The sequence below is a fragment of the Nothoprocta perdicaria genome, unplaced genomic scaffold, assembly GCF_003342845.1.
Source record: "Nothoprocta perdicaria isolate Ctin4 unplaced genomic scaffold, notPer1 scaffold_59, whole genome shotgun sequence".
Lineage (NCBI taxonomy): Eukaryota > Metazoa > Chordata > Aves > Tinamiformes > Tinamidae > Nothoprocta > Nothoprocta perdicaria.
In genome coordinates, this window is record NW_020455854.1 from 386,072 (window position 1) to 408,404 (window position 22,333).

Genomic DNA, 22,333 nt, shown 5'->3' on the forward strand with positions numbered 1-22,333 from the left:
TGGCCCCTGCTGTTCTCAGGCACTGCAGCTGCATGTGAGCGCTGCAGCCGTGCATCGTGCRGCACGAGCCCAGCTCCCGCCTGGGAGCCCCTCTGAGGAGAGCAAGGCCAAACCAGCGAGGGAGTTTGTTTGCATGCTGATTGAAAACACACCTATGTTTTAAGTGAGCTCTTTCGGCCCACCAAAAGCACTAGTGATCCCAGCGGCRTCAACGGGAGGCCGAGAGGACGTTAAAGATATTGCACCCGGCAGCAGCTTTCAGCCTCCTTGCCCGCAGGGAAGGCCTTGCCGGAGAGCAGAACTAGCCGGGCAGGCAGCAGCAGCCGGGGCGGGCACCCATGGCGCCCTCGCCGCCTCGCTCCCCGCTTTCTGGCGTCCACAAAGCACCATCTAGCGGCTGCGGCGCCGGGGATGGCGAGCCAAGAGCCGAGCCGAGCCGATCCCGCGCGGAAGCTGCTCCCCGGCCGCTCCGCTGCAGGGGCGACCGGGCAGGAAGCCGCTGGGGAGCCCTGCGCGAGCGGCTGGGCTGGAAACGCTTGGTTAGAAACGAGCTGGGTGTGGAAACTCCCCAAACGCAGAGGTAGCTTTGAAAAAGCACAGAAGGCATCAGGCAAAACGTCAGGAAGCAGCTGCTTGCGGGCRCGGGGCAAGGCGCTTGGGGCGGGTGTTTAACCTGGTTTCTCCCGTGTGCTAATTCAGGCCCCTTTTTTGGCAAAATGTGGCTAGAGAGCTTCAGAGGCGGGTGGCAGGCACGGGGTGTTGGTGTCTGTGTGGGTTCGCACCCGTAGCTGCGAGATCATTTCCATGCAGAAAGGTGTGATTTAGGGTGCAGCCCTGAGCCCGCACTTGTCTAATGACACAGAGGACCTCGATGAGGCGGGAGAGGGGCAGCAGGAAGAGAGCTGGAGGTTGGATGAACACGGACAGAGTGAACACGGAGGTAGGGTGAACACGGAGCAGAGGCCGTGGCTCCGAGGAGCCCCTGTCCCAGCAGGTCCAGGGACAGCGAGCGGTCAGGTCCCTCAGTGGCCGGCGGCGCTTCCGCAGGCTGCGCGCCCCTCTCCCGGCCCAGCCTGCAGCCCCTGGGAGCTGCCTGCACCACCGCTCCCCGGCACGAGCATCGGCCCTGGCTGCACGCGGCGCCTCCGCCTGTTCCCAAGGCTGGCAGCATCCCAGCCGGGTCAGCACCCCCGGGGTGCCACAGGACCGAGAGCTGCCCTTGGCTTGTTCGCCCTGCCGCTGAGGCCTTCAGGCTGCTTAGCAAGTGACGGGGGATGACATCTGACAGGCAGAGCTGAGGCGAGCCAGGCTTTCCTAGCAGATACATTTATCTGGCGGGGCAGAGCTGCCCCATCCTGCAGACGATTTCTTAGCTGTGCCAAAGGAGGAAAAAAAAAGAGAGTAGGATTAAAGGACTCGCTGGAATGCTACTTATGTAATTAAAAAAAAACAGGCGTCCTCACTTCCAATAAAGAAACTTCATAAATATCTGAGTTTATGTTGGAGAGCAAAACAGTTTGTCAGCATCAAAAGTTTGCCTGTCAGCATGGAGAAGTTTTATTCTTCCTGGCAAGGACTTAAGAACCGTTAACGAGAGCGTGTCCTAGACCGGTGTGAGCTACAAGAACAAGCAGTTAGCTCCAGCCCATTGCTTTATCTACGTGAGGTGTTTCAGTGTAGCCTTAGCCTGCCTGCTAGGAATAAATGTTGGGTTTTTCAAAGCCGTTCAGGCTGCTGTTGACCTTCAGTTGCCTGTTCCTCTGGCAAGCCCGTTGTTTGCCTTGCTTTGGGCAGTAGCTCTTCACGTGAGCAAAATCCCCAGGTCTCTGCTGACTGGAGAGCTGCTTTGTGGCGTAGCCTGGACCTTTGCACTTGTTCTGCTGAGCTTTGGTGGGAGGCTTTGGTGAAGGCTTGGAGGGAGTTGCGTGGATAGTGTGGTAAGTGGTGCCTCTTCTACTGGTTCTTGCAGAACCATCTTCAAGGGGACTTGGTGAGCTTTTTAGCAAGGCTCTCCCCCCTCATAAATCCCATCATGTTAATGCACTTAGCAAAAGCTGCATCTGTAAGTCTTGGTGGTGGTGCATGGGATGCATGGCAGTGGTTACTTCACTCTTGGTAAAGTGCTGAAACTGCAGCTTAGGACAACTTGGTGGGCAAGTACAGAGATGCTGAGCATCTCTGTACAGTAGYAGGAAGGCAATGGCCCTGAGCTGGAGCTGGGCAGGTTCAGGAACCTTTTATTAACCTTAGGAAATAAGCTTTCCTCAGGAGGCAGGTGCAGCCTGGTCCAGGTCCCCAGGGATGGAGGTGAGTCTCCAGCCTTGAAGGTTTTCAAGACCTGGCTGGACAAAGCCAGAGCTGACCTGTTCTAGAGCTGGTGGTGGTCCTACTGCCAGCAGGAGGTGGGACTAGATCACGCAGATGCCCCTTCCAGCACGTTGCTGTCATTCAAWGGTTCTCTCTGCTGTTTTCTTCCAGGAAGAAGAAGGTGAGGATGCAGATATCTCTTCTGGTCCCTCCGTCATTAGCCACAAGCTGCCTTCCGCCCAAGCCTTCCATCACTTTGCTCCTCGTTACGCCGAGATGGGCTGCGCTGGGATGCAGATGAGAGATGCGCACGAGGAGAACCCGGAGAGCATCCTCGACGAGCACGTGCAGCGCGTGATGAAAACACCAGGCTGCCAGTCCCCAGGACCTGGCCGGCACTCTCCTAAGCCTCGGTCCCCAGAAAGCGGCCACTTAGGAAAGCTGTCAGGGACACTAGGAACCATTCCTCCGGGACATGGCAAGCACGCAACAAAATCAGGAATGAAACTGGATGCAGCTAACTTATACCACCATAAACACATCTACCACCACATCCATCACCACAGCATGATGAAACCAAAAGAGCAGATTGAGGCCGAGGCCACTCAGAGAGTGCAGAACAGCTTCGCGTGGAACGTAGATTCACATAACTATGCAACAAAGTCTCGAAACTACACTGAAAACTTGGGCATGGCCCCTGTCCCCATGGACTCTTTAGGCTACAGGTGAGTCAAGGCAGCACCCAGTGGGAGTCACAGAGCCATTGCTTCTATAGGAAGCTCGTTCATAAACGGGCTGTAGCATACACATGAAATGGGGTTTCTGAACAACTATTTTCTCCTGGGAATCTGTGCTAGGATTTGGTTCGAGTGCCTCCCACTGCCCTTCGGCCTCAGAAATGGATATACCCCCTGTCATCCTTGTAAACTGCTTTCCATCTCTGGTGCTGAGAAGACATCCTCTGACCAGGGATCTTAATGGTCTTGGTTGTAAGGCAGCTCTTCARCTCCCTAGAGCAGCAGGATGTTTAAAAATCGCAGATGTTGGTTTACTGCCCTGTGCAACTGTAGTCAATAAATACAGGGTTGCATCTCAGGGCTTGTGTAACAGAAACCAAAGTCGTAAGGTCATGTGAGAGGACAAATTAGGCCTTCCTTCTACTGCAGGGCCTAATTCATTTGCCAGAACGGTTCCTTTTTCCCCTTACTAGTGAGGAACCCTGTAGTGCTCCGTGGCTTGCTGCCCCGAGGGGACATTCTTGCTTGCAGGGCTGTGTCCTTGGCACTCTGCCCAGGAAAGAGAGTCCCGTGGACACTGTTTCACTGCCTAGAGGCCTTTTGTCAGGCTTTCCTTGGCCATTTGAGTGGCTCCGTCTCCTGTTCAGCGCTGCGATGGGTTTTGCTAGTTCTGTTACTGAATTACCCAAAGGTGAGAGCAGCTGCGGGGCTGCCTCAAGTAATGCAGTGGTGATGATGAATGTGCCGAGCAGCTGCAGCAGAGCCGGGCCCTGCTTTTGCTCAGCTAGCCGTTGAGGCCTGTTATTGTGAGGCCAGGCTTTGCAGGGGGGTATTTTGTGAAAGCAGCGGGGGCTGCACCGTGCAGGGCCGACGTTCTGCGCGGGGAGGAGGGAGGCAGAGGGCAGAGGCCACCAAAGCCCCTCTCCGGGCAGGCAGAGGGGGACGCACTTAGAGCTGCTGTGTTTGGGCATCAAGATACGTAACCGTTGCTCTCTGAGAAGAGACAGGGAAGCTTGGATTCCAGCAGAGCATTAGCAAGGTCATCCCAAAGCCCACATAGGCCTGGGGGTTTTCTCCAGCAGAGACTATAACACAAGCTTAAGGAGAAGGGTATATCCAGAACTGTCTTTCTGCTGGCCCAAACTCCCAGTTCCTGGGAGTCCCCAGGGCAGGAACTTCCTTAGGCAGAGCTTGCACTGGGACATGGGCATGCTCAGCAGGCAGTGGTCCTTGCAGTGGTTTGTCTTGTTCCTTGCAGTGGCTTCTCTTGTTCTTCRGGAGCCCTGGTGGGGTGCTGGTCCCCGCAGCGCCCCGCGCCTGGGCCTGCAGCTCGGCAAAGTGCTGTACAAAAAGGCTCCATTTGTTTGCACCAAACCTGCTGCTAGGGAGTTCTGTTTGGTATCTACTGGTTCCTGCTTAGTGAGAAGCTGAGAATAATTATTTRCCCTGATTTTTTAAATCTGTATTATCTCCTTGGTCAGACTGTTTCCCAAATTGAATAGTTCTTAGCTGTTTAGTCCTCCCTACAGAAGTCATCCCACATCTCTGTCCTGGTGGTCTCTGTTCTCAGTCCCACTGTGGCTGTACGGGCTCTAGTGGCCAGACCTGCACGTGGTTTTTGGGATGAGGATCAGCATGGACACAGTGATGTTTGCTCRTTTGTTCTCGGGTAGTTCAGCAGTAATTCAAGCCATTCCGTTCACCTCACCCTGCTGCCTTTGGGTGTTTTTTTTCAAAGAACCTGCCAGGAATCTAGAGTTTCCTTTCTGCCCAGCAGAGCTGACAGAGGTCAGTCACTGCGAAGGTTGTTTTCCTGTGGTTGTTAGTTCGCCCATAGGGGCCAAGCAGAGAGGACCCCCAGGGCAGAGCGGGTGGGCAATGGGGACGTAGTGCCTGGGTGGCTTGGCGGGCAGCGAGGGCTCTGCTGTGGCTGCTGCGCTGTGCAGCTGGGGCTGGGGCTGGGCAAGGAGGGATGGGTCACTCCAGGGAACAGCAGGACCTTGTGTCCTTCTGTCTCTCGTCTAAGGTGGTTGCATTTTCCAGTGGGCTGCACAAGGCAACCTCTTCCCCTGCCAACGTGATATCTTCCACCACRACTTGAAGCAAGGAGCGAATGTGGCTTAGATGAGAGCAGTGGTCTGGTGTGGAAGGGCAGGTGGTGGATTGCAGCACCAGGAGGGACCTTACACTCTGAGCAYGTTGCCGTGTTAGAGTATGGGTTTGGGGCTCAACACAAGCCCTCATGTGGCAAGAGGTCTCTTGGGCTTTTCCCCACRTTGCTGGGGCTCATCTGGCCAGTGGAGAAGCTCCCGCTCTCCACAGGTGACTGGACAGAGGCAGCCTCATGTCCTCGGTCTGGGCGGCCTTGCTCTTAGCCTCAGCTGTGGTGACATWGTTAGTCCGAGCTCTAGCCAGGCTGCCTAAGGTCAGGTGGGCTCTAGAAGGCAGCCAGGGCCAGGTCTGTGTTGCTGATAGCACAAGGTCCTGGCAGGGCCGAGTGCATCCGTAAATGGAAGTGCCCGTACTCGGCCTTGCTCCGTGGTGTAGGCAAAGCGCTAATATCTCCAGCTTTGTTCTTGCAGTGGGAAGGCGAGTCTGCTCTCCAAAAGAAATGTTAAGAAGACCGATTCAGGGAAAAGTGATGGTGCCAGCTATGAGATGCCAGGATCTCCTGAAGACGTGGAGAGAAACCAGAAGATCCTTCAGTGGATCATAGAAGGAGAAAAGGAGATCAGCAGGCATAAGAAAACAAACCATGGGTAAGGGCTGGCAGAGTAAGGAGTCTTCACRCTGTTTTATGACATCCCCTGCATAAGGCATGTGTTTCTAGGCTGTACAGTGGTATGCCTTGCTCCTGGAGATCTCTGAAGACCAGAATCGACCAGGCACAAGGATTTAGGTCCCCTATGTCCTGAGGATTGCTTGGGGGCTRTAAGGGTAATGATCAGGTTTTTCCTGAAAGCTGCACTGAGGTGAGATGAGGAGGTTGAAGCCCCAGGAAGATCTCACAGCTTGTGTCTGTGGTTACTAGGGGGATAACCTGGCACCCAGTAGGCAGTAGTTTTGCCCTGTGTAACTCTGTTGCTCCTGCAAGCCGTTGATAGAAAGGTAGGGCCTGCCATACCAGAGCCATTGGTCCAAGCAAGCACTGTAGCATGGCTCACACCAAGGGGMCTGCATTGGCACGAGTTTCAGCTTTTGGGGATCATCCTCTGGGATGAACTTTCCTGCCTAGAGTGAAGCCAGAGATATGGCTGTCTCAGGAACCTCTCTGTAGTCAGGCAGATCCCCTGTGGACATGGAATGAGTCTGGTCTGAATCAGTCTGGCATGAAGCAGTGTTTGCCAGGGAGGTAGTTATCAGARGGACCTGGGTTCCTGCTCTAGGCGATGCAGCTGTGGTGGTGGCTACTTGGGGACCAAGTGCCAGAGCCACAGGCAGCTCCGGACACCCGTGGATCACACAGCACCTTTTGCTACTGGAGCTGGGGAACAGTGAGCACGTTTGTGCAGCATCTTTTTCGCCCAGAGATGTGGAGCTGTAGCTCATGGAGAGACTCACTGCCTGGAAATGGTGGCTTCCCACACTGGTGTGTCCTTGGGGAGATCCTGCTGGGTGAATTTTATAAATATTTGAATTGCCTTTTATTGGTTTTATTTATAGACACCGTGTATTTCATGAGAGTCCTTAACCAGGTGTGTGGTCTTTGTGTCAGGTTTGGATCAGTAGCCCTGGTATCTCAGCAAAATGCCAGAATAGACAGTGACTTGCTCCCTCGAAGTCTTCTCTAGAGGTGGAGAGGTTGCTCTGCTGTGAGAAGCTTTGCAAGGGTGACTGAGTAACCCTGTATCCAGCTCCAGAAGAACAGAACTAGGGCCTTTTAGTAGCAACTGTGTGAAGAGGTTTGGTGGTTCATGTCAAATGTTTGTTTCTGTGTGTAGATCTTCAGGTGCTAAGAAGCAGCTGTCCCATGACATGGTCCGACCCCTCTCCATCGAGCGGCCCGTTGCTGTGCATCCGTGGGTCAGTGCCCAGCTCCGGAACGTCGTYCAGCCTTCTCATCCCTTCATCCAAGATCCTACCATGCCGCCCAATCCTGCCCCAAATCCTCTCACCCAGCTGGAAGAAGCTCGCAGGAGGTTGGAGGAGGAGGAGAAAAGGGCTGGAAAGCTGCCCCTCAAGCAAAGGTATAGTGGGGACAGTCTGAGTGCTCGGGGGAGGATGCAAGGAAACTGCTCTGGAGGTTGGAGCTGGGGCAGATGTCCCCCATGGTGGACTGGCCCTGGTTTTGAGCTTCCAGGGCCAACTGGACATAGGCATGTGCAGAGATGTCTCTGTGTCAAGGCCCGTCATGATTGTGCCAAAACTCACCTGGTGGCTGCAGAGAGACTTGAAATGCTCCTGTTGGTTGTACCGAAAGGGCTGAGCAGGGCTGAAGAGCTTCCAGAGGAGCAGAGCAAAGAGAGCCTGTGCAGAGGGTGCACGTGACAGGGCCACTGTCTCCTGCAGGGATAGCCACCCCCAACTGGAGCTTTCTTGTCTTTTGGCTCCGGGTCCGCATCTCCTGCAGGCTGCTGGCAAAGGTTGCTGGTGGCCCCTGGATGGGGATRGTGCAGTCAGGCCTGCCCTTGCAGAACTGACTCCATGTCCATGTCCAAGCCACTTTATCATTTTGTGACTCAGCTTAATGCCTGGTGCAGGGCTCATTGTCCTGCTCCTGGCTTGGCTTTCAGGGAGGATGGAGAGATTATTCAGTGCTTGCAAGGCACATGCAGCACTCAGATGAAAAGCATTTCAGAAGTGCAAGATAATTAATGTTAACTGCTAAAAGCTCTTTGTTGACACCGAATATCTTTCACAATGGGGATTGTATGTAGCCACTTCAGTGCTTTATAGCTATGTTCTGAAAGCTTCAAATTTTGGAATCTGTCACATAGAAACAAGAGTGTAATTTTAAAAAGAAGCTCTTGCAGTTGCTGGTCTGCAACTATTTTTGCTTGCATTGACTGTCTAATAGACTTATGTCAGGGCATTGATTGAAAGCCAGGTAATTAGAGGATTCTTCCAAGTCAGGCCAAGCCACGTTTATTTTGATCTACCTGTCAGTTGCTGTAATGGGATAGGAATTATTAGAGGAGCTGTTTATAGTGGTATTAAATTCATGTACCCTCCCCAGAAAAGTCTAGATGCAGATGCACACTTTGGAAATGCTGACCAGAGCTATATGCATATTTAATTAACGCTGCTAATTACAATCTGTAATTAGCAAGTGTAAAAGTAGCTTCTCTGGAAACCCCGTGGCATCGCAGCAAGTGCCCTGCAAACCAGCAGGAGAACAGGCTGAGCCATCAACCTGCGAGGAGAAGCAAGGAGCAGCGTTTGACAGGAGGGAGCTGTTCATGAAAAGCCAATGTGCCCGTGTCCAGGAGCCCCCACGACAGGACACGACAGGGAGCCAGGGATGGCCGGGGGGGGAAATGGCAGGGGTTTTGTTTTGGCAGGAGCCAAAACCTTGGGTGAACCTCTGTGGTGGCCCAGAGCTTGGGGATGCCTACCCCCTTGCGTGCTAGGAAGTACTGCAAGATTAAGTGTCATATACAGAGTGATCTCGGGATCCGGACAGGCTCCGTTGTGGAGATCCCTCTCCCAGTGGCTGTCAGGTTTTTAGGGTTTTTTTTTTTTGATGCACAGCCAGTTTTTCAGGCTGTTMCTGTAGGAACTGTAGCACAGTTCACCTCTGCTCCCAGCTGGATGGAGGGGCTCTGCAAAAAGATTTTTTTTCAATCAGTAAAAGACTTTTCTAAATACTCCAGAAAAGAAAGAAAAAAAGAAAAAAAAATAGTTAGCATGCACTTGGTTTAGAATTGATTTAGCTGTGCCAGACTTGGAAGAGGACAAGAGCTGGACACTGGGTTGCCTCCCAGGTAGCCCCTGCCTGTTGTATTTTGGCTTTTTGAAGCTGTTTAGCCCCAGGGTTGATCGGGGCTCCATCATGTCCATGCTGAGCACCTCAGCTCCGCATCCCAGATGGATCCTGCTTGGGCTCGAGCACCACGTGGCCGGATTTGGTGTCCTGGTGACACATCAGCTGCTGTGTTGCATGGGCAGAGAATGGCGAGTGATGGTGAAGCACAGATGCAATAAGTCAAATCAGTGCTGCTCTAAACCTCTCTGTTTTGTTCTCAGATAACATTTCATGCTTGTGACAAATGTAGCAAAGGGAGCTGATCCCCGAATGGGGAATATAGCGTTACTTGCCTATATTTCTGCAAGCCACCCCAGTGAGGACCCAGGAGAGTGGTGCAGGTGGGAGCTTTGAATGAGGATGCTCTGAGGGCGGTTGTGAGGCACATCTCAACACAATCTGATGAAACAGCACACTTAATGGTAGCCCATCTGGGTAAGAAACAGTCTCAGGAGATGATGAAAGCCGAGACGGTTGTGATCTCTTGCTCTCCTGAAAGGAATACTTGAAAAATTAAGATTTGCAGTGATTCCTTATTCATCAGCCTGTTAGAAATCTGCTGCTGCAGTGCTGGACGCATGTGTGCTCTGTGAATGTGGGGTGTTCCCTTGAGACCCTTCCTAAAGAGGACATTTAGGGTGGGCTCCGTCGCTGTCACCTCCTTTGGGAGCTGCCCCCAGTCAAGCACATCCTTGTTGTTTGTTTTGAGCAGCCTGAGCCCTCCTCCTGCCACCAGTGAGTGGAGAAAAYGTCTCAAACAGCACCCAGGTCTCCTAGGGCCCTCTCCCCTCTGCTGCATGGCAGGAGACAGGGAGGGCTGGCAGCTGGGACCAGTCTCACATGGTTCCTCACGCTGCTCGTGCGCTCATTCCAGTGCTGGGTGGTGGCAGCTCTCTCTGGTGTGGGTCTCTCCGTGCCCCTGCATTTTGCATCTCCTCTGGAGTTTGCASACCAGAGGAGACCAACCAAATACCCTGGGTGGACCACTTCTTCTGCCCAGATGGCTTTTGGTGGGATGGCAGCTCTGGAGGTCTCCAGTTCAGCCTCTTGCTCTGAGCGGGGCTGCAGGTTGCTCCGGGCCTTGCCCAGCCACGTTTTGAAGATGTCTAAGGCTGGAGGTCCCAGCACCTTTCAGTGCCCGGGTAGGGCGCGAAGTCGCGTCCCCCGGACCCTCGGTGCTGGGTCCCCTGGGCACCTAAGCAGCTCTTTCTTATTTGTGACTTGTTCCTAGCCGAGTTAAGAGAAGCTCAGGGACTGTGAGGTTTTCCAGCCCCCTTCAATTAGTTCCTGGCACGTAGGGTTCACAGAGCTTGCCTCAGTTTATGACCCATTTTTCCTTTCAATGCCTGCCTTTTTTTTCCCCCGGATGATTCAATTTCTTCATGTTTTCCTAGCTAAAGGGCATCCTGTGCTTTGATATGGGGATGAGAGAGGTTCGGAACGCGCTGCTGGCACCGGGAGCGGAGCCTCCTCTCGGGATAGCACGTCCTCCCCGGAGCTCTCCCAGGCGGAGCACCAGGARCGTTGTCCTGTTGATCCTGAGGCCTTCAGAAGCCCTGGAAGWTTTTGCCATGGTCTTGGTGGCCGGTGTTTATGTGGGCAGGCCGTTCAAAAGGGGCTCTGCCCGCGGGCCRGTGTTTAAAGGTTAGGACCGCAGTCATTTCCAAGACTGCCATTAGCTCATGTGCTTGGCAGGCTCTGTTTTTATAGCAACTTTCCAGTCATATAAATACAAAATCATCATTTTTGTCCAGTACGCTTTTTAAAAAATAATTATTAAAGCTGCCAAATTTGCTTTATGCGATTTTTGAAAGAGAATGCTGCCCCTGGCTAGGACCACACATGCCAAACTGCAGATTTGTGTAGGCTGCTTGAATGTTTGTGCAGCATTTGCAGTGCCCCAGATGAAAGGCACGAGAGAAGTGCATAATATCTTTATTTTTGCCATTGCTCCTTTAGTCTACCTGTGGAAACGGGGCTAGGACTGGCGGACATTTCCAGCCTAATGATGGCACCGCATGGCATGGGACCACCGTGTGTGGGCTGGAAGCAGCATCCCGAGAGTCAGGAAAACACGGGGGAGATTTTAAATCTGTTCACGCCGGTTTTGGCGATGGCATCCACCATGGCCAGGGAGTTGGTTAACTTGTTCAACAGTGGGTTAGCCAGGAGCCCAACGAGGCCTTGCCACCGGAGGGGGCGGCACAGGATGGGCCCCCAGGCCCCGTCCCGCTGCGCTGCACGGGGATGGAAGCACCTTGCGCCCCGCTGCGCGTTTGAGCTGCCTGCTGCTGCTCAGGAGGAGGCCCTGGCGAGCGGAGCCGCTCCTGCCTGCACAATAGGTCTCCAAAAAATCCTGCTGAGCTGCTGTGGCCACCGGCACAGCGGTCTGGAGCCGCGAGCGGTGCTTGTGCCGCGGCCGTCGCTGTTGTGCTGGCGGCTGTGCCCTGGGAGCAGACCCGGGGGGTCTCGGGAAGCCCTTGCCCTGTCTGCCGTGACGGGGAGGCTCCAGGCGCCGCGGGGAGCGGCCCGTGTGGCTCAGTGTGTCCTTAAGCACAATGTGATGGAAGCACCGAGCAGTTCCCYGCCAGCACCGGGCGCTGGGACAGGCCAATCTCACCTGCCACCTCCCGTGGTACCCGAGCTGTGTCCCTTGCCATGTGGCCCGACGCCCAGAGCAGCACCCGGTGCCGCCACTGGGTGCTGAGCAGGTCCCTCGTGTCTTTGCCCAGCAGGTTGAAGCTCCAGAAGAGGCCGGGCAGTGGCGCCTCGCAGCCCTGCGAGAACATCGTGGTCGCCTACTACTTCTGCGGAGAGCCCATCCCCTACCGCACGCTCGTCAAGGGCCGCGTGGTGACGCTGGGCCAGTTCAAGGAGCTGCTCACCAAGAAAGGGAACTACAGGTAAGGGCTGGTGCTGCCACGCCGCGCGGTGCCCACGGGCCCCAGGGAGCCCAGCGTCCTGGGCTGGTGATGAGCAGTGTGTGTCCATCCTCASTGATGCTGGGGTTGCCCAAAGAGGACTTAGCAGGGGAGCCCTCTTGGCTTCCAGAGCCGTTCCAGCTCCTCCCAGACTTTCCTCCTGTGAGGCCAGGGAGCTGCCCGAGTCCCAGAGCAGCTTTGTGCYGTGTAGCAGCCCAGCATGACACGCGTCTCTCTCCAAGTAACCGTTTCCAAGCTGGAGATGCTGTGGGAAGCTCTGCCTCAAAACACTTTGGGATTTCATCAGCACGATCATCTTCCCCCACTGCTTTTGAGAGCTATGGATGGTCCTGCATTTAGGGCTTGTGCTGCTGAACGTACCCAGCATTAATCCCGGCCACTGTCTCTGTTTTACAGGTATTACTTCAAGAAAGTGAGCGACGAGTTTGACTGCGGTGTGGTCTTCGAGGAGGTGCGGGAGGATGACACCATTCTGCCCATCTTCGAGGAGAAGATCATCGGGAAGGTGGAGAAGATCGATTAGGCCCCGAGGCTGCCAGAAACCCTAAGTAAAGGACTGTGAAAGACTCGGGGAGCGGGGGCCCGGGCCTGGGGCGAGCGCTGGCGCCGCTGCCCCCATGGCGCCGCCCCGGGCACCTGCCTGCCCCGGGCAGCCCTGCTCYTCGCCAGCACCTGGGCGAGCTCCGAGCTGCCAGTGGAAGTCGTTTCACCCCACGAACCTGCCAGTGGGAGCCCCRGCCCGGGCTCCCTCTCCATACCGAATATAAGTGTAATGTAGCATTGTACAGTGCATTAGAAAGTGTAATATGACCTTGTTTACTAAAGCTGCATATTTTTGATATATTGTAATAAAAGGAAAATATTTCCAATGTCACAGTGCTCTTCTGTGAATGTACAGCAGCCAGGTACTGCAGAGCTCACCCAGAGTGCCCAGCCCTCGTTGGCCCGGGTGGGCGCCCTGGGGCCACTCTGTCACCAGCGCCGCGTTCCCACCTTGCCACAGAGGGTCACGGAGCYGTTTCCAGCAAGTCGGACTCTCCCGTCGCTGGCAGACCTGGCTCCTGGAGCTGGTAGGATGTTTTTTTTTCTCCTAAGGGTTTTTGTAACTGAGTAAATGCGGGAGGGAAGGCGCCTCTCTGCCAGCCCGCGTGCCCAGGGCTTCCAGTCTCCCTCCTCGCAGAGCTCAGGGGCCCAGCAGCAAGCGGTGYCACGCGGTGCCGGCTCCTGCTCTGCGTGGCCGGGGTGGCAGCACGGGCTCCTCTGCCCCGGCCACTGCCCTCTCCGTGGTGGCACCAGCGCCTTGGCTCCCAGCAGGGCCCTGATGCCAGTGTCACCGCACGGTCCCGAGGCTCTGGGCAGGGGGGTCTTTCCAGGGGAAGCGTARTGGAGATGGAAACCCATGGGACAGGTTCAGTCTGAGGACGAGAACAACTCTCCTTGGTCTGTCCTGTGGAGCTTCCCTGCTTTGGAGAGGCAGCAGGAGCGCTCCGCAGCCGCTTCCTGTGCCCGTGGCGAAGGGAGCTGTTGGTGCCGCTGCGGGGACTCCGGCAGTCACCCACACGGGCAGTGCTGCAGATGGCACCTGGGGCACCCCGTTCCTGCCGGCTCAGGGGCCCACAGGTCCCATCGGCTCCTGCACTCACACATGGAAACCATGGGGGCCCCTGGCCTCTGCATGTCAGGGATTCTGTGCTGGTGCCCACCCTGGCACCTCCACGTGCCACCTCGAGGGCCAAGCGGGGCTCAGCTTGCCCTGTTGTACCTGTCACCCAGTGCCTTTGACCCGCGGTTCTGTGACTTGCTTTTCACTGCGTGAAGTGCAGCAAGACCCGCAACCGCTTTCAGCCAGGGAACAGCGCTAGGAATGTTTTCCTTCTGTCTTTTTTTTTTAAGTTCTGATCATGGGRTGTCTAGTGAGGTTGTTAGCATAGCTGAGATTTCCACCTCCTCCGTTTTTTGGGGGGATCTCCTGTAAATGTGTGCATTTGCAAAGCGCAGCAGCCTCCTGCYGCCCCGGTGGCGTCTCCCGCACGTCCTCCTGTGCCTTCTTGTACCATGATCTTTTCAAAGGTGCTTGGATAAAATGAAATAAAGCCCCATAAAACCCCACGCTCCAACAGCCGCTGGCTCCTTCCTTCCCTGCAGAGACGTCCTGGCCGTCGGTCGCTGGGTGAGTGCTGAGGGGTGGCGCAGGTCCGGCCCAGCCTGGGTTGGCCACGTGTCCAGGCTGGGAAGTCATGGGTGTTTTTGAGGGCTGCCCTGGGGGAGGCCGGGCTGCTCGCGGCCCAGCAGGGCCCGGGAGGTGGGGGAGCTGCCCCAGTGTCATGGGCTGAGGTGTGGGGACAGGGAGAGGGCTGGGGGGCGGCTCAGGAGCAGCATCGGGAGCCCCGCCATGCTCTCGTCTCCCTTCCCTGGCTCTGCCGCGGCCCTGGGGCTGCCACGTGGCCATAGGAGCCCGGGGGATACAGGGGAGAAAACCCCGGCTGGTTCCTGCGGCAGCCCCGTCACTGCACCGTGACAGCCCCGGTGACAGCAGGAGGGCCAGCCTGGCGCTGCCCCCCGAGCTGCCCACCCGCAGCAACAGCTGCCCCCAGGGCTGCACAGACAGAGTCACAGCAGGACGGGAGGCGACGAGACCCCGTGGGGATCCCTCCCGTGCCCAGGGCTACGGGCTGGGGCTCCCCAGGGTGTCCTCGGGCTGTGCTCAGGACAGGGCAGGGGACCCGGGCACCTGCTGACCCCAGGCCCTTGCCAGGGGTCCAGGGCAGGCTGCACTTTAGGACAGGCCTAGGGCAGCAGAGCAGAGTGTGGCCTCGCCAAGGCAGCAGCCATGAGCACCGCTGCGTGGAGCCGATCCCGGCGTTCCGCCCTGCACCGCCGTGCGCTGGGCGGCTGGGGCACAGCTGCAGACACAGACCAGATCCTGCTTCGTTTCCAGGTCATTTATAGCACCCGCTCATAACTCGTCTCTGCTTTCAGCAGTGCCCGAAGGACTTGGCTCCTGTGTGTCCGTGATGTTCCTGGGGGCCTCGGTCACCTGCAGAAGGCAGCAGTGAGACGGAGGTGGAGGGTGTCCCTGCCCTGTCACAGGAGCAGGGCTCATCCCCACGAGGACCCACTGGGACCCTTGTTCCTGCCCCCTTGCTACTAACCACRGGCGGCTCCTCGGGCAGCATCCCTCCGTTCTCCAGGAACTTGGAGAAGGTCTCCACGTCCCGGTTGCTCTTGTACTCGATCATCTGGAGGGAGGCAGAGGAGCAGCRTGGTGATGCTCACTGCCCATCCCGGCTCCAGGAGAGCTGGGTGGCCCTGCAGGGACCCCCAGCCATGGGACCCAGCCCCACCTTCCTGCCTGGCCCTGCAGGGAAGTAGTGCAGCGTGGGGAAGCCRTGGATGGTGATGTTCTCCATCTCGTTGGCCGTGGCGTCCATCTCGGCGATAACGATGTTCTCGTGGTCCTTGTAGCGCTCGCCCAGCTCCTCCCAGGCAGCAGCCATCTCCTTGCAGTGGCTGCACCATGGAGCGTCTGCAGGACACAGGCAATGGTGCAGGGGGGACAAGGGGCCAGGGGCAGCCCCGGCCTGGGCATGGGGCCAGGCTGGGTGGGAGGGAAGGAGTTCGCGGGCTGCGATGGCCAGGCCGGCCCAGCCTGCAGCGGCACTCACAGAACTTGACAAAGACGTTCTTGGTCTCGTCAAAGGCCACCTGCTCGAAGGTCTTCCCCACGAGGACTTTAACCGGCTTCGTGTCCCAGTCCTCAGGGGGCTCCGCGCTCAGCAGACGGGGCTGGATGGAGGCAGACACAGGTGGGCAGCAGAGGGGACCAGGCAGCCCTGGTCGGAGGCCGGCAAGGAATGAGGCCTCAGGCTCTGAACTGACAGCCCCGTCACAGCCGAGCAGGACCAGGGCCAGGTAACAGGCACCTCCACAGACCCTGTGGCACCAGCTCCTGGTCATCGCTTCTGTTGTGTGTTTTTGGACCACCCCTTCCCCYTCTGCCGTCACTGTGAGTCTCCGGTTGTGGTGCTTGGGAGGGGGCTGTCACCTGCCTCCTTTCCCCYAGCCTCTCACCCTGTCTGGCCACACAGCGTTGGTGCAGGTGGCCGAGGTTCACTGAGCAGCAGCTGTCACTCAGCTTCAGTGTTAACAGCGCGGCGCTCGCCTTGGGAAGCACTGGCATGGCCAGCTGCCACGAGCCGCCACACTGGGGTCTGCCAGCCCCCGGCGCAGGCGTCCTCACCTTCACCTTGCCGTCCAGCACGGCCTGCACGAAGGCGCGCACGGCCSCGGCCGAGAAGGCCTCCTCCTCCATCTGGAACTTCCTGTTGCTCTCCATCGTGATGAGGCGCAGTGTGGGCGCGTCGGCCGGCGTCAGGCCGAAGAAGGGCAGCACGCCGGCGCCGTAGCCGCCCACGTCCACGAGCACAAAGAGCACCTGAGCGGGGGTGGCATCGGAGGGGCAGCGCGCGGGGCGGGCGGCGGGCGCTGTGGGCGCTGCGGGGGCCGCGGCCGCTCACCTGGCCGCGGAAGGCGGCGGCGGCCTCCCGGAAAGGGCCGCGCAGCTCCAGCTGCGCCGGCTCCGTCGTGTTGAGGAAGAGCAGCATGTGGTGTGAGATGTTGGCCCCAAAGATCCTGTCCGAGGTCTGTGGGGAGGAGGCTGGTGAGGCTGGCACCAGGGCGGAGGCCGGGGYGGGCGCGGAGGCCGGGCCGTACCTCGCTGCTGAACTCGGTGACGAGCGGCAGGCTGTGCACGCGCACGAAGCGGGAGAGCTCGGCGGCGCCGAGGCCGCGCGCCGGCCCCGCGGGCAGCTCGGCCCGCTCCTCGTCGAACTGCGGGGCGCAGGCGCTGGGCACGGCCGGCCGGGCGCCGCGGCGCCGCGGAGCCACCCCCGGCCCCGCTCACCTTCTTGAAGAGGCAGACGGTGTCGGCCGCCAGCCCGTAGGCCTCGAAGAGCTCGGGCGCCTCGGCGGCGCCGAACGCCACGTCCACCAGGTCGCCCGCGACCTCGTAAAACACCCGGGCGCCTTCGCCCCGCAGGTCCTGCGGGGTCACCGGCCGTGAGCGCCCGGGGTGCCGCCAACCCCCCCCGGCTCCTGGGCGGCTGTGCCCACCTGGAAGAAGCCCACGACGGCCACCTCCTGCGAGGCGATGAAGGCGGCGGCGGCGKCGGCGTCGGGCAGCAGCACTGCGCTGGGCCCCGCGCGCCGCTGCAGCCAGCGCACGATGCCCTGCGCGTGCAGGGGGCCTGGCCGCCGAGCGGCGCCGCCCGCGTCACCCCAGTGCCACCTTGTCCCCCCTGCCCCTCCTCACACAGCAGCCCACTCACCGTCACCCCAGTGCCGCCTGTCCGTGACACAGCAGTGACACCCCGTCACTGTCACAGCGTTGGCATTCCCCACGCACACACACACCCCATCACTGCCATGCTCTCACCTGCTCTCTGTCACCCCATGTGCCATCCCCTGCCAGCAGCACCCACCACCCCCCAGCACCTATTGCCACCTGCTCACCATGCCCATGCTGTCACTGTGCACACCTCCRAAGCCACCCGCTTGCCATCCCCAAGATGTCACCATCGCTGCTGCCACCCTCTCACCATCCCCTGCCGCATCCACCCCACCATGGCACTCACTGCCCAGGCCACCCTGAGCACCCGTCCCAGCACCCAGGCCCCTCCAGCACCAGCACAGGTGCCGCAGCSCCCTGCCCAGGCCGCACCGTGGCCCTACCGGTGTAGGGGACAGGGTGGGTGCGGTTGCCGTCGCGGAAGAGCTTGAGCGTGGGGTAGGCGGTGATGCCGAACTCGGCGCTCAAGGCTGGCTGCGCTGTGGCGTCCACCTTGGCCAGCCGCAGCTGCCTGGACTCGTTCCTCAGGGTGGCGGCGGCCTGGGCCAGCTGGGGGGCCAGGGTCTGGCAGTGGTGGCACCACGGCGCGTCTGCGGGGCAGCGCGGCGGTTGGCTGCCATGCTGTCCCCCCGGCCGCGGGTGACCRGTGGGTGCAGGGATCACCCAGCGAAGGGGTGTCTCCAAGGGCTTGGGGGTCCTTGGCTGGCAGGTGGCCAGGGGCAGGSTAAGGCCAGGGGAGCCCTGGGGGGCTCCTATACGTGTCCTGCACCCCAACCCCTGCGCCAGGGCTGGTGCTCCGTGCCCCTGCCCCATGGCCTGTGGCCCTGCTCCATATCCTGTGTTGTGTGCCCCATGTCCCACACCCCACGTCCCTGCCTCTGCCCCGTGTCCCGTGCCAGGGGCTGTGGCCATGTCCAGGGCGTGTGTGCCCTGCTCCGCACCCCTGAGCTCCTCCCAAGCCCCCACAACGCAGCGCCCTATCCCTGCGTGTGTGGGTGCCCCTGCCCCACGTGCCCTCGCTCTGTGCGTGCCCCTGGCACGCAGCACCCTCCCCACGCGCGGCACTCACAGAACTCCACGAGCAGCAGCCGGTGCTCGCGCAGCGCCCGCGCGAAGTTGTGCTCGTGGAGCACCAAGACGCCGTCCTCTTCCCCCAGCTCCTCCGAGAGCACCTCGTCCTGCTCATCCGCCTCCTCCGCCACCTCCCCATCCTCCGCCTTGCCCGCCGGCCCCTCGCTGCCCACCCGCGCCAGGCCCAGCCAGGCCAGCGCCAGCAGCGCGAGCCAGAGCCGCCGGGCCCCGGAGCCCCGCATGGCGCCACCACCGCCGCCGCGGGGCCGGGGGGCTGATAAGGGCCCTGGCGCGGGTGGTGCCGGTGCCCAGGGGCTCGTGGCCCTCCGCTACTGGCTGTGCCGATAAGGCGGCGGGCGCAGGTGGCCGCTCTCCAGCGGCGCCCTCCCCCGCGGCGGGTGCAGGACACAGCAGCGGCAGCCAAGTCTGTAGGGTTTAATGGCGACGGACGAGCGTGGCCCGCGGTGGCTGCGGGGTGGAAGGGGCCGGTGGGCGGCCGGCCCCGCGGGCGCGACAGCCACCGCGGCGGCAGCGGCGGTATTAAAAAATAAATAAATAAATAAGACAGCAATTAAAAATAACTTTGGTTGCGAGGAGGGCGGCGCGGGGCGCGCGGCGGGCGCCGGGCGGGCCTCAGCCCTCCCAGTCCCGCTCGATGCGCAGGCCCCACTCCCAGCGCAGATGCTCCGTCTTGTCGTCGTCRGTGACCAGCGAGCGGACGCGGTAGGCGCCCCGCGCCAGGCGGCCCCGCGGCACCTCCTCGCCCGGCGTCACCACCTCGTACTCCTCGGCRCGCGGCGCGTAGCTGCCCACCATGAAGGCGTCGCGGTCCACTGGGCGAGAGGGCGGCGGGGTGAGCGGCGCGGGCACCCTCGCGCCGGCCCCTGTGCCCCAACTCACCCGGCCGGCCCCGGCGGGACGTGAGGTGCAGGCACTTCAGGCCGCAGACGATCTCCCTGTTGACCTGCGGGCAGAGTGGGGCGCGTGGTGGGCACCGCACCACAATGTGGTGCAGGCACTGGAGTGCAGAGAGGCACGTGCCCCATGTCCCGCTCCTGCCCAGCTGCCCCAGCTCCTGGAGCGTTAGTGAGGACTGGGCGCCGAGCAGGGGTGCTGGGGGCACCCAAGGTGGCTGGCACCCTAGGGTAACAGGGAGCTCGGGGTGGCAGAGGTTCTGTAGAATGGCAGGGACTTCCAAGGGGCATGGACCCTTGAGGAGCAGGTGCTCAGTGTAGCAGGGCCCTCCTCAAAGGCTGGGACCTGAGGGGTGGCCTGGACCTCCGAGGACAGCAGGGATCCCAGGGCAGAGGGATGGGGACCATGGGGTGGCAGGGACCACGGGGTGACATGTGCTACAGGGCATCGCTCCCCTGGTGTGCGGGAGCAATGAGTGAGGGGAAGCCCGGGGCAGCAGGGCGCGGGGTGCCGGGTGAGCGGCGCTGTGCAGAGCAGCCTCACCTTGAAGGACACCTTCACCCTGTAGTCCACCCCCTCCTTGAGCACGAAGGAGCGGCTCCGCAGCGCCTCCAGGTCACCTGCCAGGGAGAAGGGACCCCAGAGCGCCGCCGTGCCCCCRTCCTCCCCGGGCACGGGCACCCACGGCTCTTGTCTCACCTGTGAGGTCCATGATCATGGGCCCCGGCGCCTGCTCGCACAGCAGGGTCAGCCGCATCACCTGCACATTGGGCACCCGGGCATCTAGTGCAAGCAGGAGGGCACAGGCCTTACCCACCCTGCCCGTGCTCAGCCACAGGGCACTGGGGCACCTCGGGCCACCCAAACCTTGGCACCAAGTCCTTTGGGGTAAGGCCGTGTTTAAGAGGAACCAGGTCTGCTGTGCTCATCCATGGGTCTGGAGAGGCCCGAGGGGCTCAGCGGGGCACTCACACATGTGCCATGGTCCCAGGGACCACAGACACACGCTCAGGTGTCCCCTTGACACCTCATATCAGCCCCACATATTCCCTTGCACCCCACCAAGCAGCTTGCACCCCCACCAGCCCCATTGCACCCACCAGCTCCCATATCCACCASCAACTTGCACCCACTGCCATCTATATGCAGTGGGGCCGGGCTGCGTCCCATGCCGACATGCTGGGCCCGTGGAGCACCTGGGCCTGGCCAGGGCCACACGGACACGGAGGGGCCACCTCTGTCCCCTCGCGACACAGCGGGCTGGCACCGCTGTCCCCTGGGGTGGGGGGACCACGCAGGGCAGGACCAGCCTTGCCAGCCGCCCCCTCCCCGCAGCCCAGGCTGCCCCTCCCCGCAGCCATTCGCTCCATCTCTGTCATGCCAATGAATTTCCCGGTCCTTCCGTAACCGTTCCTATGGAAACCATGCGGTGATCCCGTAACCAAGGCAACGGGGTCCCCGGGCAGCCATTACCCGTGTCGGCAGGGGGATGCCGGTGTCTCCGTGCTGCAAGGGATGGGGTGGGGGGGTGGGAATGGGCAACACCTGCGGGTGACGCCAGCTGTGCCGCGGCCCTCCCCGTGCCCCGTGCCAGGGCGCTGCCCGCGCGCTGCAGGGACAGCGGCGCCCGGCGCGGCCACAGCCTTACCCACAGCCATGGGGATGGCCCCCAGCAGCGCCTGCTTGTACTTCCGCAGGCTCTCGTCGTCCGGGTCCAGCTGCTGGATCTCCTGCAGGCTCTTCTTCTGCGGCGTCCTGTACGCCAGGGCCACGTCGGCATCCTCCTCCTCCAGCGACAGCGTCACCCCCTCCTTGTCCGCCATGATGTCTGCAGGGCACAGGCGGTGGCAGCCCCTGTGGCCACCCCGGGGCGGGACCCCGGCCCCAGGGACACGGGGGTCCCGGCGCCGGCCCGGGGCTGCCGTGCATGGCAGCCCCCTGAGCACATGGGSCAGCAGGTGCCACCGCTCTGTCCCCGCCGGCTGGGGCACCACGGGGCTGCCTGGCTCCAGCCCCACTGAGAACAGCCCTGCACAGAGCAGGGTCCCCTGCACCGGGCTCTGCAGACCCTGCAAAGGGACCCGCTTGCAGAGCAGAACAAGCTGGTGCCTGCACAGATTGCAGCCCCCCGGGCACTATTGCAGCCTGMTGGGTCCGTTTTGCCCAGTCACCCAGGGAGCTCTTGTCACTTCCTGGCATGCCCTTGCTGCCCAGGGCAGCAGCCACCAGCCCCAGCTCCCACCCCACGGCCACCCACAGCAGCAGCCAGAGGTTTCACAGGAAAAAGCCAGGACAGGGAGAGCAGCTTCTCCAAAACAGCAGCTCTGGGGGAGGCGGTGCCAGGGTGCTGGGGGCAAGAGGGATGCAGCAAGGTGGGTGCTCTCCCCTGGGCCAGGGTCCTCCTGTGACCCTGGGGTGCTCTCCACTGTGCCATTGTCCTCCAACACTCCCTGCTTCCAGCTCCAGACCAAGGCACAGCCGGGGTCCCTGCACAGTGCTGCCAAATCACCACCCACCCCGTCCCCTCCAGCTGCTGCCCTGGCTGCAAATGCTGCTCATCCCCGAGGCCTCCAGCATCACCTGCCCTGGGGTGCTGGGGCAGGCGGCAGCCAGGGCAAAGCCCGGGCCAGGGTGCAAAGCAGAGGCCCTGCCAGGTGGCAAYGGCAACTCGCCGCTCAGGGTGACGCAAGGGGCCAGCCCTGCGACAGCAGCACCCTGGCACCCTCACGCACGCAGGTGGCATCACCCGGGCTGCAGCGGGCGGCCCCGCGCCGSGATGCTCTGGTGCCACGTGCGCCATGTGCGTCCCCAGGACCACAGTCCCCCAGAGCGCTGCTGGCACCGCGAGCCCCGCGGGGACGTCCCGTGCCCGGGGCACCGCTCGGCCCGGCGCCCGCCCCGCGCCCGGCGCCCGCTCACCTCGGTAGCAGAGCGCGAGCCAGAGCAGCTCGAGCAGCTGCCCGCCCGCCTCGCACACGTCCAGGCCGAGCATGGCCGCGCCGAGCGCTGCGGGGCCGCCCCGCCGCTGCTGCCCGCGCCGCTCTGCGCG

At 60.5% G+C, this 22,333-nt stretch overlaps 3 protein-coding genes across 3 annotated transcripts in view; 1 reads left to right on the top strand and 2 right to left on the bottom strand.

The window, feature by feature from the left end:
- AXIN1 (axin 1) overlaps positions 1-12,530 on the top strand; it is a 76,656-nt gene extending 64,126 nt beyond the window's left edge. The window contains exons 6-10 of the mRNA XM_026049052.1: positions 2,479-3,032; positions 5,627-5,803; positions 6,986-7,231; positions 11,745-11,912; positions 12,348-12,530. Of these exons, the coding sequence (XP_025904837.1) occupies positions 2,479-3,032; positions 5,627-5,803; positions 6,986-7,231; positions 11,745-11,912; positions 12,348-12,474 (1,272 nt within the window). The 3' untranslated portion in view covers positions 12,475-12,530. The remainder of the gene's footprint in view (positions 1-2,478; positions 3,033-5,626; positions 5,804-6,985; positions 7,232-11,744; positions 11,913-12,347) is intronic.
- A 2,363-nt stretch (positions 12,531-14,893) lies between these two features.
- On the bottom strand, positions 14,894-18,611 carry PDIA2 (protein disulfide isomerase family A member 2). Its single transcript, XM_026049015.1, has 11 exons — positions 18,368-18,611; positions 17,682-17,888; positions 17,064-17,197; positions 16,855-16,992; positions 16,665-16,781; positions 16,469-16,594; positions 16,192-16,386; positions 15,617-15,737; positions 15,296-15,477; positions 15,104-15,190; positions 14,894-14,988 (listed from the first exon to the last, which is right to left on the bottom strand). The coding sequence occupies exons 1-11, from the start codon at positions 18,609-18,611 to the stop codon at positions 14,908-14,910; spliced, it is 1,632 nt and encodes a 543-aa protein (XP_025904800.1). The 3' UTR covers positions 14,894-14,907.
- Positions 18,612-18,967: 356 nt separating this feature from the next.
- ARHGDIG (Rho GDP dissociation inhibitor gamma) lies at positions 18,968-22,300 on the bottom strand. Its single transcript, XM_026049016.1, has 6 exons — positions 22,204-22,300; positions 20,933-21,112; positions 19,984-20,067; positions 19,828-19,904; positions 19,270-19,333; positions 18,968-19,202 (listed from the first exon to the last, which is right to left on the bottom strand). Exons 1-6 carry the CDS (start codon positions 22,274-22,276, stop codon positions 19,003-19,005), a joined length of 678 nt encoding a protein of 225 aa, XP_025904801.1. The 5' UTR covers positions 22,277-22,300; the 3' UTR covers positions 18,968-19,002.
- Positions 22,301-22,333: the final 33 nt, after the last annotated feature.